The 14,937-nt window shown below is 41.0% G+C and overlaps 1 protein-coding gene and 1 long non-coding RNA gene across 7 annotated transcripts in view; one reads left to right on the plus strand and one right to left on the minus strand.

Moving 5' to 3' along the window:
• The window catches only part of LOC122689688 (probable ATP-dependent RNA helicase DDX4), an 83,997-nt gene that overhangs the window by 13,446 nt on the left and 55,614 nt on the right, over positions 1 to 14,937 (plus strand). For all 6 annotated transcript variants that reach the window (XM_043896331.1, XM_043896335.1, XM_043896333.1 and 3 more), the window contains exon 3: positions 3,416 to 3,476. In XM_043896331.1, the coding sequence (XP_043752266.1) occupies positions 3,416 to 3,476 (61 nt within the window). The remainder of the gene's footprint in view (positions 1 to 3,415; positions 3,477 to 14,937) is intronic.
• On the minus strand, positions 11,676 to 14,920 carry LOC122689695. The gene is made up of 3 exons (XR_006339893.1): positions 14,761 to 14,920; positions 13,641 to 13,645; positions 11,676 to 11,686 (listed from the first exon to the last, which is right to left on the minus strand). It is a non-coding gene; the product is annotated as an uncharacterized LOC122689695 (long non-coding RNA).

Below are 14,937 nucleotides of genomic sequence, written 5' to 3' on the forward strand. Positions count from 1 at the left end.
ATCCTGTTTGGGACTCTCTGGGTTTCTTGAACTTGGGTGGCTATTTCCTTCCCCATTTTAGGGAAGTTTTCAGCTATTATCTCCTCGAGTATTTTCTCATGGCCTTCCTTTTTGTCTTCTTCTTCTGGGACTCCTATGATTCTAATGTTGGGGCGTTTCACATTGTCCCAGAGGTCCCTGAGGTTGTCCTCATTTCTTTTGATCCTTTTTTCTTTTTTCCTCTCTGCTTCATTTATTTCCACCATTTTATCTTCTACCTCACTTATCCTATCTTCTGTCCCCGTTATTCTACTCTTGGTTCCCTCCATAGTGTTTTTGATCTCATTTATTGCATTATTCATTTTTAATTGACTCTTTTTTATTTCTTCTAGGTCTTTATTAAACATTTCTTGCATCTTTTCAATCTTTGTCTCCAGGCTATTTATCTGTAACTCCATTTTGTTTTCAAGATTTTGGATCATTTTTATTATCATTATTCTAAATTCTTTTTCAGGTAGATTCCCTATCTCCTCCTCTTTTGTTTGAATGGGCGGGCATTTTTCATGTTCCTTTACCTGTTGGGTATTTCTCTGCCTTTTCATCTTATTTAGATTGCTGTGTCTGGAGTGGGCTTTCTGTATTCTGGTGGTCTGTGGTTCCTTTTTATTGTGGAGGTTTTACCCAGTGGGTGGGGTTAGACAATTGGCTCGTCAAGGTTTCCTGGTTAGGGAAGTTTGTGTCGGTGTTCTGGTGCGTGGAACTTGATTTCTTCTCTCTGGAGAGCAATTGAGTGCCCAGTAATGAGTTTTGAGTTGGGTCTATGTGTTAGGTGTAACCTTGGGCAGCCTGTATGTTGACGTTCAGGGCTATGTTCCTGCGTTGCTGGAGAATTTGCGTGGTATGTCCTGCTCTAAAACTTATTGGCTCTTGGGTGGTGGTTGGTTTCAGTGTAGGTGTGGAGGCTTTTGGACGGTCTCTTATTACTTAAAGTTCCATGTAGTCAGGAGTTTTCTGGTGTTCTCAGGTTTTGGGCTTAAGTCTCCTGCCTCTGGATTTCAGTTTTATTTATTCCAGCAGTCTCAGGACTTCTCCAACTATACAGCACTGATAATAAAACTTCTAGGTTAATGGCAAAAAGATTCTCCCCGTTAGGGACACCCAGAGAGGTTCACAGAGTTACATGAAAAAGAGGAGAGGGAAGAGGGAGATAGAGATGAGCAGGAGGAGAAAAAGGGGGACACAAGAGGAGAGAGACAGATCTACGCAGTTGTCTGTTCCCAGAGTGTTCTCCGTAGCCCAGATATCCGCAGATTCACAGAATTGGATTGGGAAGAGAAGGGGAAAGGAGGAAATAGAGGTGTTCTGAGGTAGAAAACAGAGAGTCAAAAGTGGGAGGGAGTACTCAACACACTCCTGAATAGAAATGGGAACTGAATATTGGATTCTTAAATGTTCACAAGTTATATCATATACTGAGAAACAAAAATTAAAAATCTAGAGTAGAGGTTAGACTCTTAAAAATACTATATTAAAAACAAAAACCAAAACACACACACACACACACACACATTTTAGAAATATATATGAAGTTCAGTTTAAAAATAGGGCTTCTCTTCTTTTTTTTTTTTTGTAAGGTTATAGTGTATTGAAAATGAAAATTAGGGAGTAGTAGAGGAGTACTAGAGGACTTTAAAAGAAATAAGAGAAAAAGAGAAATAGAAAGTAGAAGAGAAAAAGGAATAAAAAAAGAAAGGAAAAAAAATTTTCCCTAATTAAAGAAATCGTAAAAATCTATGAAAATGAAAGTTAAGGAGTAATGGGGGAGTAACAGAGAATTTTAAAGGAAAATAAAAGAGAAAAAATAAAAAATAAAATAAAATAATTTTTTTTCTTACTTATAAAAAAGAAAGTAAAAATATATCTAGGAGTTTCTCTGGAGCTGTTGTGGTCAGTGTGGGTTCGGCTCAGTTTCAGATAGCTCCTCGTTCCAGCTTACACTTCTTGATATCTACAGGCCCCTTCCGGTGTAGTCAGTGTTTTCTACAGGGATTTTAATCTGTTGCACCGGTCCCTTCTGAAGCAGTTCCCTTTGTTTATTTGGCTTCTGTATGCCGGTCTCTTCAGAGCCTCATTTCCGCCCTGACACAGGCAGGCGGAGGTGGACTCTTATTCAGGTAGCTGGTTCTGTCGAGCTGCGGGGAGGGGCTGGTGCTGCAGGGAGGGGCTGGCGCTGCGGGGAGAGGCTGGCGCTGCTTTCGCCGTCTGCGCTGCTCAGGCTCCCGGCTGCTCTATATGGAGCGCGCCCCGCGCTGCACGAGGTTCCAGCCTTCGGGTGTTCCACAAAAGCATGGAACAGAAAGCTGCGCCTGCTCTTTGTGCCTTCCCCGTCAGAGCAGTCCAGGCAGCCAGGGGCTTGATGGGCGCACTTTCCGCGGGTGTGGCGCACCTACTCCCTTCCGCGGTCCCAGTCTCAGTTTCCGCTGGCGCCAGTCGGCTGTGTGCGCCTTCTGCCCTCCGCGTCCCCAGCCCCAGTCCCAGCCTGTGCCGGTCGGGTGCCTGCGCCCTGTGTCTCGCCGTGACTTGCTCCTGCCTCTGGCGGGGCTGGGCCGGTCTGTAGCCTGCGAGGTCTTCTCTGGACTTTCTCGGTCCCTTTGTTCTGCAAACGGCCGGCAGTGTGTTCCGGCCGGTTAATTTTCTCTCTCTCTTTTGCTCTCCCACAGTTCAAGTTGGCAACTCACAAAAGCTCCCTCCGATTGTCCTCAGGGCACTCAGGCCCGGACCCTACCCCAAACAATGCCTCCCGCTCCTCTCCGTGCGGCCCCCACTTGCTGGTGGTGGATGCGGATGTCTGGGGTACTTTTCTGCTGGGAGTTGCTTTTAGGCTCGTAATGTGTGGGTTTTATTTATTGTTTCCCTCCCAGTCAGGTTGCCCTCCGAGATTCAAACACTTCCCCCAGGCCCGCCAGTGAGAGGGTTTCCCGGTGTCTGGAAACGTCCTCTAAAGACTCCCTTCCCGGGACGGATCTCCGTCCTTAGCTCTTTTGTCTCACTTTTTATCTTTTATATTTTGTCCTACCTCCTTTTGAAGACAATGGGCTGCTTTTCTGGGCGCCTGATGACCTCAGCTAGCGATCAGAAGTTGTTTTGTGAAGTTTGCTCTGCGTTCAGTTATTCTTTTGATGAATTTGTAGGAGAGAAAGTGGTCTCCCCGTCCTACTCCTCCGCCATCTTGACTCCTCCCTATTCATACAATTTTAAAGTGAAGGTGTTTTAGAGTAGTAAATAAAAGAACATGCAGTGACCCAGGAAATCTTACATTCTTTAATTATTTTGTTCTGGACAAAACCCAATTGTTAAAACTTTCTAGTATTTATGAGATAGATTACTCATTGTTATTATTCAAAGTAGAAAACTAGTGTTTTCTTTTTTCTTACAGGATAGGTATTCTTCTGGAGCAAATGGAGACACTTTTAACAGGACTCTGGCTTCATCATCAGGTATGTGTTAAAGCAAAAATGCAGAACTGTTTTTAGGTTAAGGGCTTCATCCACTGGATGAGAAGCAGACTAATAGATACCTTGTCAAAGATGTTTTTAAATTTTCTAGGGAGACGTTTTGGCTTGAATATTTTGGGTTCGGAGCCTCTTACAATTAAAGGAAGGGAGAGAAGAGAGAGTGTAATGTTAGAGTGTATCCTCCTTTTTAGTGGGTTTGCTGTAAAACCTTTGCCCAGCCTCCAAGTTGCATGTTTGGCTTTCAGGCTGCTATGGGAATTGTCAGGATTCCTGATACAAGGCAGTAGGAGAGTAGACTCAGGTGTTGAAGCAGGTTACAGTGATGGTGACCTGTCAGGATAGCAACTATTTAAACCAAACTCATATCAAATTAATGCACATAAATCCCTGGCATTCCTATACACTAACAGTAAGAAAATAGATATAGGAATTAAGGAAACAACCCTATTCACCATTACGTCAAAAAGAATAAAATACTTAGGAATAAATTTACCTCAAGAAACAAAAGACCTATATTTAGAAAACTGTAAAACACTGATGAAAGAAATCAAAAGATGACACAAATAGATGGAGAAATATACCATGTTCATGGATTGGAACAATCAGCATAGTGAAAATGAAATCTATAGATTCAATGCAATCCCTATCAAGCTACCAATAACATTTTTTCACAGAACTAGGACAAATAATTCCACAATTTGTATGGAAGCACAAAAAACCTCGAATAGCCAAAGCATCTTGAGAACAAAGAATGGAACTGGAGGAATCAACCTGCCTGACTTCAGACTATACTATAAAGCTACAGCGAAATCTATAGATTCAATGCAATCCCTATCAAGCTACCAATAACATTTTTTCACAGAACTAGGACAAATAATTCCACAATTTGTATGGAAGCACAAAAAACCTCCACAACGAAATCTATAGATTCAGTGCAATCCCTATCAAGCTACCAATAACATTTTTTCACAGAACTAGGACAAATAATTCCACAATTTGTATGGAAGCACAAAAAACCTCGAAAAGCCAAAGCATCTTGAGAACGAAGAATGGAACTGGAGGAATCAACCTGCCTGACTTCAGACTATACTGTAAAGCTACAGTCGTCAAGACAGTATGGTACTGGCACAAAAACAGAAATATAGACCAGTGGAACAAAATAGAAAGCCCAGAGATAAATCCACGCACCTATGGACACCTTATCTTTGGCAAAGGAGGTAAAAACATGCAACGGGGAAAAGACAATCTTATTAACAGGTGATGCTGGGAAAACTGGTCAACCACTTGTAAAAGAATGAAACTAGAACACTTTCTAACACCATACACAAAAATAAACTCAAAATAAATTAAAGATCTAAATGTAAAACCAGAAACTATAAAACTCCTAGAGGAAAACATAGGCAGAACACTCTGACATATATCACAACAGGATCCTCTATGATCCACCTCCCAGAGTAATGGAAATAAAAGCAAAAAAACCAAAATGGGACCTAATTAAACTTAAAAGCTTTTGCACAACGGAGGAAACTATGAGCAAGTTGAAAAGACAGTTTTCAGAATTGGAGAAAATAATAGCAAACAAAGCAACTTTCAATGTCAAAAACCCACAAGGAGCTCATGCAGCCCAATACCAGAAAAATAAACGACTCAGTCAAAAAATGGGCCAAAGAACTAAACAGATATTTCTCCAAAGAAGACATACAGATGGCTAACAAACACATGAAAAGATGCTCAATATCACTTATCATCAGAGAAATGCAAATCAAAACCACAATGAGGTACCATCTCACGGTGGTCAGAATGGCTGCTATCAAAAAGTCTACAAACAATAAATGCTGGAGGTGTGGAGAAAACGGACCCCTCTTACACTGTTGGTGAGAATGCAAACTAGTACAGCCACTATGGCGAACAGTGTGGAGATTCCTTAAAAAACTGGAAATAGAACTGCCATGTGACCCAGCAGTCCCACTGCTGGGCACACACACTGAGGAAACCAGAATTGAAAGAGACACGTGTACCCCAGTGTTCATTGTAGCACTGTTTACAGTAGCTAGGACATGGAAGCAACCTAGATGTCTGTCCGCAGATGAATGGATGAGAAAGTTGTGGTACATATACACAGTGGAATATTACTCAGCTATAAAAAGAACGTATTTGAGTCAGTTCTAATGAGGTGATTGAAACTGGAACCTATTATACAGAGTGAAGTAAGTCAGAAGTAAAAAACACCAATAACAGTATATTAGCGCATATATATATGGTGGAATTTAGAAAGATGGTAACAGTGACCCTATATGCGAGACGGCAAAAGAGACACAGACATAAAGTACAGGCTTTTGAACTCTTGGGAGAAGGTGAGGATGGGATGATTTTAGAGAATAGAACTGAAACATGTATATTACCATATGTGAAATAGGTGACCAGTCCAAGTTCGATGCTTGAAACAGGGCAGTCAAAGCTGGTGCACTGGGACAATCCAGAGGGATTGGATGGGGAGGTAGGTGGGAGGATGGTTTGGAACAGCCTTGTTCCAAACTAGGAACACCTGTGGCTGTACACAGGTACAGCTATGTACACCCATGGCTTGTACACCCGTGGCTGATTCATGTCAATGTATAGCAAAACCCACCACAATATTGTAATTAAACTCCAATTAAATAAATTAATTAAAAAAGTAAAATATTTAATTAAAAAAAGATAATATGAGCTTCTTTGGGATCTGAAAACTAACTTAGGGAGGTCCTTGGCAAATAAGAGAAACAAATCAAGATAAGGGAGCTGTTGTTTTCCCCCTGTCACTTGTCTCCATCTTGTTCACCTACATTTTTTATAAAGCTGAGAAGATAGGTGGAAGTGGTAGGACCTGGGCTAGAAAATTAAACTCATGACAGTAGTCTTTGATTTTGTTGAAGTTCACAGCAGGCTAATATGCTACTTCTAGTATATTTTCAATTAAAAAAATACATATAACAACAAAATTTACTGTATTAACCAAAGAGTCTGAGCAACTGAACTGAATGTCCTGAAAATATCAATTAAGTCTAACTGTTCTAATACGTCATTTAGGATCTCTGTTGCCTTATTTTCTGTCTGGAAGATTTGTCCACTGATGTCAGTGAGGTCTTCAAGTCTCCTCTATTATTGTATTCCCATCCATTTGTCTGTTAGTATTTGTTTTCTATATTTCAGTTCAGTTCAGTTGCTGAGTCATGTCCGACTCTTTGGGACCCCATGGACTGCAGAACCCCAGGCTTCCCTGTCCATCACCAACTCCAGAGCTTACCCAAACTCATGTCCCTCGATCGGTGATGCCATCCAACCATCTCATCCTCTGTCATCCCGTTCTCCTCCCGTCTTCAATCTTTCCCAGCATCAGGATCTTTTCAAATGTTAGTTCTTCACATCAGGTGGCCAAAATATTGGAGTTTCTACTTCAGCATCAGTCCTTCCAATGAATATTCAGGAATGATTTCCATTAGGATTGACTGGTTGGATCTCCTTGCAGTCCAAGGGACTCTCAAGAGTCTTCTCCAACACCATAGTACAAAAGCATTACTTCTTCGGCACTCAGCTTTCTTTTTTTTTTTTTTTCATTTATTTTTATTAGTTGGAGGCTAATTCCTTTACAATGTTGTAGTTGTTTTTGTCATACATTGACATGAATAAGCCATGGATTTACATGTATTCCCCATCCCGATCCCCCCTCCCACCTCCCTCTCTACCCGATCCCTCTGGGTCTTCCCAGTGCACTAGGTCTGAGCACTTGTCTCATGCATCCCACCTGGGCTGGTGATCTGTTTCACCCTAGATAATATACATGTTTCGCTGCTGTTCTCTTGAAACATCCCACCCTCGCCTTCTCCCACAGAGTCCAAAAGTCTGTTCTGTACAACTGTGTCTCTTTTTCTTTGCTTTGCATATAGGGTTATCATTACCATCTTTCTAAATTCCATATATATGTGTTAGTATACTGTAATGTTCTTTATCTTTCTGGCTCACTTCACTCTGAATAATGGGCTCCAGTTTCATCCATCTCATTAGAACTGATTCAAATGAATTCTTTTTAACAGCTGAGTAATATTCCATGGTGTATATGTACCACAGCTTCCATATCTATTTGTCTGCTGATGGGCATCTAGGTTGCTTCCATGTCCTGGCTATGATGAACAGTGCTGCGATGAACATTGGGGTGCACGTGTCTCTTTCAGATCTGGTTTCCTCCGTGTGTATGCCCAGAAGTGGGATTGCTGGGTCATACGGCAGTTCTATTTCCAGTGTTTTAAGAAATCTCCACACTGTTCTCCATAGCGGCTCTACTAGGTTGCATTCCCACCAACAGTGTAAGAGGGTTCCCTTTTCTCCACACCCTCTCCAGCATTTATTCCTTGTAGACTTTTGGATAGCAGCCATTCTGACTGGCATGTAATGGTACCTCACTGTGGTTTTGATTTGCATTTCTCTGATAATGAGTGATGTTGAGCATCTTTTCATGTGTTTGTTAGCCATCTGTATGTCTTCTTTGGAGAACTGTCTGTTTAGTTCTTTGGCCCATTTTTTGATTGGGTCATTTATTTTTCTGGAGTTGAGCTGCAGGAGTTGCTTATATATTTTTGAGATTAATCCTTTGTCTGTTGCTTCATTTGCTATTATTTTCTCCCAATCTGAGGGCTGTCTTTTCACCTTGCTTATAGTTTCCTTTGTTGTGCAAAAGCTTTTAAGTTTCATTAGGTCCCATTTGTTTAGTTTTGCTTTTATTTCCAATGTTCTGGGAGGTGGGTCGTAGAGGATTTTGCTGTGATTTCTGTCAGAGAGTGTTTTGCCTATGTTCTCCTCTAGGAGTATTATAGGTTCTGGTCTTACATTTAGATCTTTAATCCAATTTGAGTTTATTTTTGTGTATGGTGTTAGAAAGTGTTCTAGTTCCATTCTTTTACAGGTTGTTGACCAGTTTTCCCAGCACCACTTGTTAAAGAGGTTGTCTTTTTTCCATTGTATATCCTTGCCTCCTTTGTCAAAGATAAGGTGTCCATAGGTTCGTGGATTTATCTCTGGACTTTCTATTCCGTTCCACTGATCTGTATTTCTGCCTTTGTGCCAGTACCATACTGTCTTGATGACTGTGGCTTTGTAGTATAGTCTGAAGTCAGCCAGGTTGATTCCTCCAGTTCCATTTTTCTTTCTCAAGATTACTTTGGCTATTCAAGGTTTTTTGTATTTCCATACAAATTGTGAAATTATTTGTTTTAGTTCTGTGAAAAATACCATTGGTAGCTTGATAGGGGTTGCATTGAATGTATAGATTGCTTTGGGTAGTATAGCCATTTTGACAATACTGATTCTCCCAATCCATGAACATGGTATGTTTCTCCATCTGTTTGTGTCCTCTTTGATTTCTTTCATCAGTGTTTTATAGTTTTCTATGTATAAGTCTTTTGTTTCTTTAGGTAGATATACTCCTAAGTATTTTGTTCTTTTTGTTGCAATGGTGAATGGTATTGTTTCCTCTTTCTGTTTTCTCATTGTTAGTGTATGGGAATGCAAGGGATTTCTGTGTGTTAATTTTATATCCTGCAACTTTACTATATTCGCTGATTAGCTCTACTAATTTTCTGGTAGAGTCTTTAGGGTTTTCTATGTAGAGGATCATGTCATCTGCAAACAGCGAGAGTTTCACTTCTTCTTTTCCTATCTGGATTCCTTTTACTTCTTTTTCTGCTCTGATTGCTGTGGCCAAAACTTCCAACACTATGTTGAATAGTAGTGGTGAGAGTGGGCACCCTTGTCTTGTTCCTGATTTCAGGGGAAATGCTTTCAATTTTTCACCATTGAGGGTGATGCTTGCTGTGGGTTTGTGATATGTAGCTTTTATTATGTTGAGGTATGTTCCTTCTATTCCTGCTTTCTGGAGAGTTTTAATCATAAATGGGTGTTGAATTTTGTCAAAGGCTTTCTCTGCATCTATTGAGATAATCATATGGTTTTTATCTTTCAATTTGTTAATGTGGTGTATTACATTGATTGATTTGCAGATATTAAAGAATCCTTGCATTCCTGGGATAAAGCCCACTTGGTCATGGTGTATGATTTTTTTAATATGTTGTTGGATTCTGTTTGCTAGAATTTTGTTAAGGATTTTTGCATCTATGGTCATCAGTGATATTGGCCTGTACCATTCTTTTTTCTTTGGCATCTTTGTCTGGTTTTGGAATTAGGGTGATGGTGGCCTCATAGAATGAGTTTGGAAGTTTACCTTCCTCTGCAATTTTCTGGAAGAGTTTGAGTAAGATAGGTGTTAGCTCTTCTCTCAATTTTTGGTAGAATTCAGCTGTGAAGCCATCTGGTCCTGGGCTTTTGTTTGCTGGAAGATTTTTGATTACAGTTTCGATTTCTGTGCTTGTGATGGGTCTGTTAAGATCTTCTATTTCTTCCTGGTTCAGTTTTGGAAAGTTATACTTTTCTAAGAATTCGTCCATTTCTTCCAAGTTGTCCATTTTATTGGCATAGAGCTGCTGGTAGTAGTCTCTTATGATCCTTTGTATTTCAGTGTTGTCTGTTGTGATCTCTCCATTTTCATTTCTAATTTTGTTAATTTGGTTCTTCTCCCTTTGTTTCTTAATGAGTCTTGCTAATGGTTTGTCAATTTTATTTTTTCAAAACACCAGCTTTTAGCTTTGTTGATTTTTGCTATGGTCACTTTAGTTTCTTTTGCATTTATTTCTGCCCTAATATTTAAGATTTCTTTCCTTCTACTAACCCTGTGGTTCTTCATTTCTTCCTTCCCTAGTTGCTTTAGGTGTAGAGTTAGGTTATTTATTTGACATTTTTCTTGTTTCTTGAGGTAGGCCTGTAATGCTATGAACCTTCCCCTTAGCACTGCTTTTACAGTGTCCCATAGGCTTTGGGTTGTTGTGTTTTCATTTTCATTCATTTCTATGCATATTTTTATTTCTTTTTTGATTTCTTCTATGATTTGTTGGTTATTCAGAAGCGTGTTATTTAGCCTCCATATGTTCGAAGTTTTAATAATTTTTTTCCTGTAATTGAGATCTAATCTTACTGCACTGTGGTCAGAAAAGATGACTGGAATGATTTCAATTTTTTTTTAACTTACTAAGACTAGATTTATGGCCCAGGATGTGATCTGTTCTGGAGAAAGTTCCGTGTGCACTTGAGAAAAAGGTGAAGTTGATTGTTTTGGGGTGAAACGTCCTATAGATGTCAATTAGTTCTAGCTGGTCCATTGTGTCATTTAAAGTTTGTGTTTCCTTGTTAATTTTCTGTTTAGTTGATCTATCCATAGGTGTGAGTGGGGTAGTAAAGTCTCCCACTATTATTGTGTTACTATTAATTTCCTCTTTCATACTCGTTAGCGTTTGCCGTACATATTGCGGTGCTCCTATGTTGGGTGCATATATATTTATAATTGTTATATCTTCTTCTTGGATTGATCCTTTGATCATTATGTAGTGTCCTTCTTTGTCTCTTTTCACAGCCTTTATTTGAAAGTCTTTTATCTGATATGAGTATTGCAACTCCTGCTTTCTTTTGGTCTCCGTTTGCGTGAAATAGTTTTTTTTTCAGCCTTTCACTTTTTGTCTGTATGTGTGCCTTGTTTTGAGGTGGGTCTCTTGTAGACAGCATATATAGGGGTCTTGTTTTTGTATCCATTCAGCCAGTCTTTGTCTTTTGGTTGGGGCATTCAACCCATTTACATTTAAGGTTATTATTGATAGGTATGGTCCCGTTGCCATTTACTTTGTTTTGGGTTCACGTTTATACAACCTTTCTGTGTTTGCTGTCTAGAGAAGATCCTTTAGCATTTGTTGAAGGGCTGGTTTGCTGGTGCTGAATTCTCTCAGCTTTTGCTTGTCTGTAAAGCTTGTGAGTTCTCCTTCATATCTGAATGAGATCCTTGCTGGGTACAGTAATCTAGGTTGTATGTTATTCTCTTTCATTACTCTAAGTATGTCCTGCCATTCCCTTCTGGCCTGAAGGGTTTCTATTGATAGATCAGCTGTTATCCTGATGGGAATCCCTTTGTGTGTTATTTATTGTTTCTCCCTTGCTGCTTTTAGTATTTGTTCTTTGTGTTTGATCTTTGTTAATTTGATTAATATGTGTCTTGGGGTGTTTTGCCTTGAGTTTATCCTGTTTGGGACTCTCTGGCTTTCTTGGACTTGGGTGGCTATTTCCTTCCCCATTTTAGGGAAGTTTTCAGCTATTATCTCCTCGAGTATCTTCTCATGGCCTTTCTTTTTGTCTTCTTCGTCTGGGACTCCTATGATTCGAATGTTGGGGCGTTTCACATTGTCCCAGAGGTCCCTGAGGTTGTCCTCATTTCTTTTGATTCTTTTTTCCTCTCTGCCTCATTTATTTCCACCATTTTATCTTCTACCTCACTTATCCTACCTTCTGTCTCCATTATTCTACTCATGATTCCCTCCAGAGTGTTTTTGATCTCATTTATTGCATTATTCATTTTGAATTGACTCTTTTTTATTTCTTCTAGGTCCTTATTAAACATTTCTTGCATCTTCTCAATCCTTGTCTCCAGGCTATTTATCTGTAACTCCATTTTGTTTTCAAGATTTTGGATCATTTTTATTATCATTATTTTAAATTCTTTTTCAGGTAGATTCCCTATGTCCTCCTCTTTTGTTTGACTTGGTGGGCATTTTTCATGTTCCTTTACCTGTTGGGTATTTCTCTGCCTTTTCATCTTATTTAGATTGCTGTGTCTGGAGTGGGCTTTCTGTATTCTGGTGGTCTGTGGTTCCTTTTTATTGTGGAGGTTTCACCCAGTGGGTGGGGTTGGACGATGGGCTTGTCAAGTTTTCCTGGTTAGGGAAGCTTGCGTCAGTGTTCTGGTGTGTGGAACTGGATTTCTTCTCCCTGGAGTGCAATGGAGTGTTCAGTAATGAGTTTTGAGATGGGCCTGTGTGTTAGGTGTGACTTTGGGCAGCCTGTATGTTGATGCTCAGGGCTATGTTCCTGCATTGCTGGAGAATTTGCGTGGTATGTCTTGCTCTGGAACTTATTGGCTCTTGGGTGGTGGTTGGTTTCAGTGTAGGTATGGAAGCTTTTGGATGGTCTCTTATTACTTAATGTTCCGAGTAGTCAGTAGTTTTCTGGTGTTCTCAGGTTTTGGGCTTAAGTCTCCTGCCTCTGGATTTCAGTTTTATTTATTCCAGCAGTCTCAAGACTTCTCCAACTATACAGCACTGATAATAAAACTTCTAGTTTAATGGTGAAAAGATTCTCCACTGTGAGGGACACCCAGAGAGGTTCACGGAGTTACATGAAAAAGAGGAGAGGGAGGAGGGAGATAGAGATGAGCAGGAGGAGAAAAAGGGGGACACAAGAGGAGAGAGACAGATCTACGCAGTTGTCTGTTCCCAGAGTGTTCTCCGTACCCCAGACATCCGCAGAGATTCACAGAATTGGATTGGGAAGAGAAGGGGAAAGGAGGAAATAGAGGTGTTCTGAGGTAGAAAACAGAGAGTTAAAAGTGGGAGGGAGTAATCAACACACTCCTGAATAGAAATGGGAACTGAATATTGGATTCTTAAATGTCCAAAATTTATATCACATACTGAAAAACAAAGATTAAAAATCAAGCATAGAGGTTAGACTCTTTAAAATACAATATTTAAAAACAAAACAAAAACACACAAAAAATCTAGAAATAATTATGAAGTTCAGTTTAAAAAGAGGACTTCTCTCTTTTCTTTTTGCAAGGTTATAGTGAAATGAAAATGAAAATTAAGAAATAATAGAGGAGTATTAGAGTACTTTAAGATGAAATAAGAGAGAAAAACAAGAAAAAAAAAGAAAAAAAAAATTTTTTCCCCTAATTAAAAAAATCGTAAAACTATATGAGAATGAAAGTTAAGGAGTAATGGGGGAGTAGTAGGGAATTTTAAAAGAAAATAAAAGAGAGAAAATTAAAAAGAAAAAAAAGAAAAAAACTTTTTAATTTATAAAAAGAATATATATATCTATCTAGGAATTTCTCTGGAGCTGTTGCGGTCAGTGTGGGTTCAGTTCAGTTTCAGATAGCTCCTCATTCCAGCTTACACTTCTCCGTATCTATAGGCCCCTTCTGGTGTAGTCGGTGTTACCTACAGGGGTTTTAATCTGTTGCACCGGTCCTTTCTGAAGCGGTTCCCTTTGTTTATTTGGCGTCTGTTTGCCGTCTCTTCGGTGTCTAATTTCCGCCCTGACACAGGCGGGCGGAGGTGATCTCGTATTTAGGTTCGCTAGTTCAGTCCTGCTACCGGGAGGGCGGGGCGCTGCAGAGAGATATCGCTGTGTGTGGGGAGCATTCACAGTGTTCTGGGCACACTGGGTTTGCCCCTGCTCACGGGTGTCTGTGCTTTCCCCGTCAACACTGCTCAGGCTCCCGGCTGCTCTATAGGGAGCGTGCCCTGTGTTGCGTGTGGTTCCAGTTTTCGCGTACTCCACAAAAGCGTGGACTCGGTTGCACCTGCGTTTTGTGCCTTCCCCGGCCTGAGCGGCTCAGGCAGCCAGGAGCTTGAGGGGCACACTCTCCCTGGGTGTGGCGCGCCCTTTCCCCTCCGTGGCCCCAGCCTCAGTTTCTGTGCATGCCTCTCGGGTGCCAGCAGCTTGTGTTTGTTCTCAGGAGCTGGCCTCTAGCCGCCATCCTCCCGGTGGCAGATGTTGACCATCCAGAATCTCAGGAAGTCTTTGGATAGAAACTGGAGGCCTGTTTGCACTGTGGGAGGGGATGCCATCTCTGGGGCCGAGTTTGCCCCTTTCCCCTCCCCCCTGCCTCCTACCTCTGGCGGGGATGGGCCGGTCTGCCGCAGGCTAGCTCTTCTCTGGAGTTTCTCAGTCCCTTTGTTTTGTGAACGGCCGGCAGTGTGTTCGGGCCGGTAAATTTTCTCTCTTGCTATCCCACAGTTTAAAAAAGCTCCCTCCGATTGCTCTCAGGGCCTTTGGGCCGGTCCTTACCCTAAGCAATGTCACCCGCTCCTCTCCGTTCTGCCCCCACTTGCTGGTGGCGGATGCGGGCGTCTGGGGTACTTTTCTGCTGGGAGTTGCTTTTAGGCACGTAATCTGTGGGCCTTCTTTACTTTTTCCTCCCGGTTAGGTTGCACTCCGTGATTTGAAAACTTCCCCCAGACCCGCCAGTGCGAGGGTTTCCTGGTGTTTGGAAACTTCCTCTATTAAGACTCCCTTCCTGGGACTGGTCTCTGTCCCTAGCTCTTTTGTCTCTCTTTTGATCTTTTATATTTTGTCCTACCTCCTTTCGAAGACAATGGGTTGCTTTTCTGGGCGCCTGATGTCCTCTGCTAGCGATCAGAAGTTGTTTTGTGAAATTTGCTCAGCGTTCAATAGTTCTTTGGATGAATTTGTAGGGGGAAAAGTGGTCTCCCGGTCCTATTCCTCCGCCATCTTGGCTCCTCCCCGGCACTCAGCT

This window comes from Cervus elaphus, chromosome X (genome assembly GCF_910594005.1).
Source record: "Cervus elaphus chromosome X, mCerEla1.1, whole genome shotgun sequence".
In the NCBI taxonomy this organism is placed as follows: Eukaryota; Metazoa; Chordata; class Mammalia; order Artiodactyla; family Cervidae; genus Cervus; species Cervus elaphus.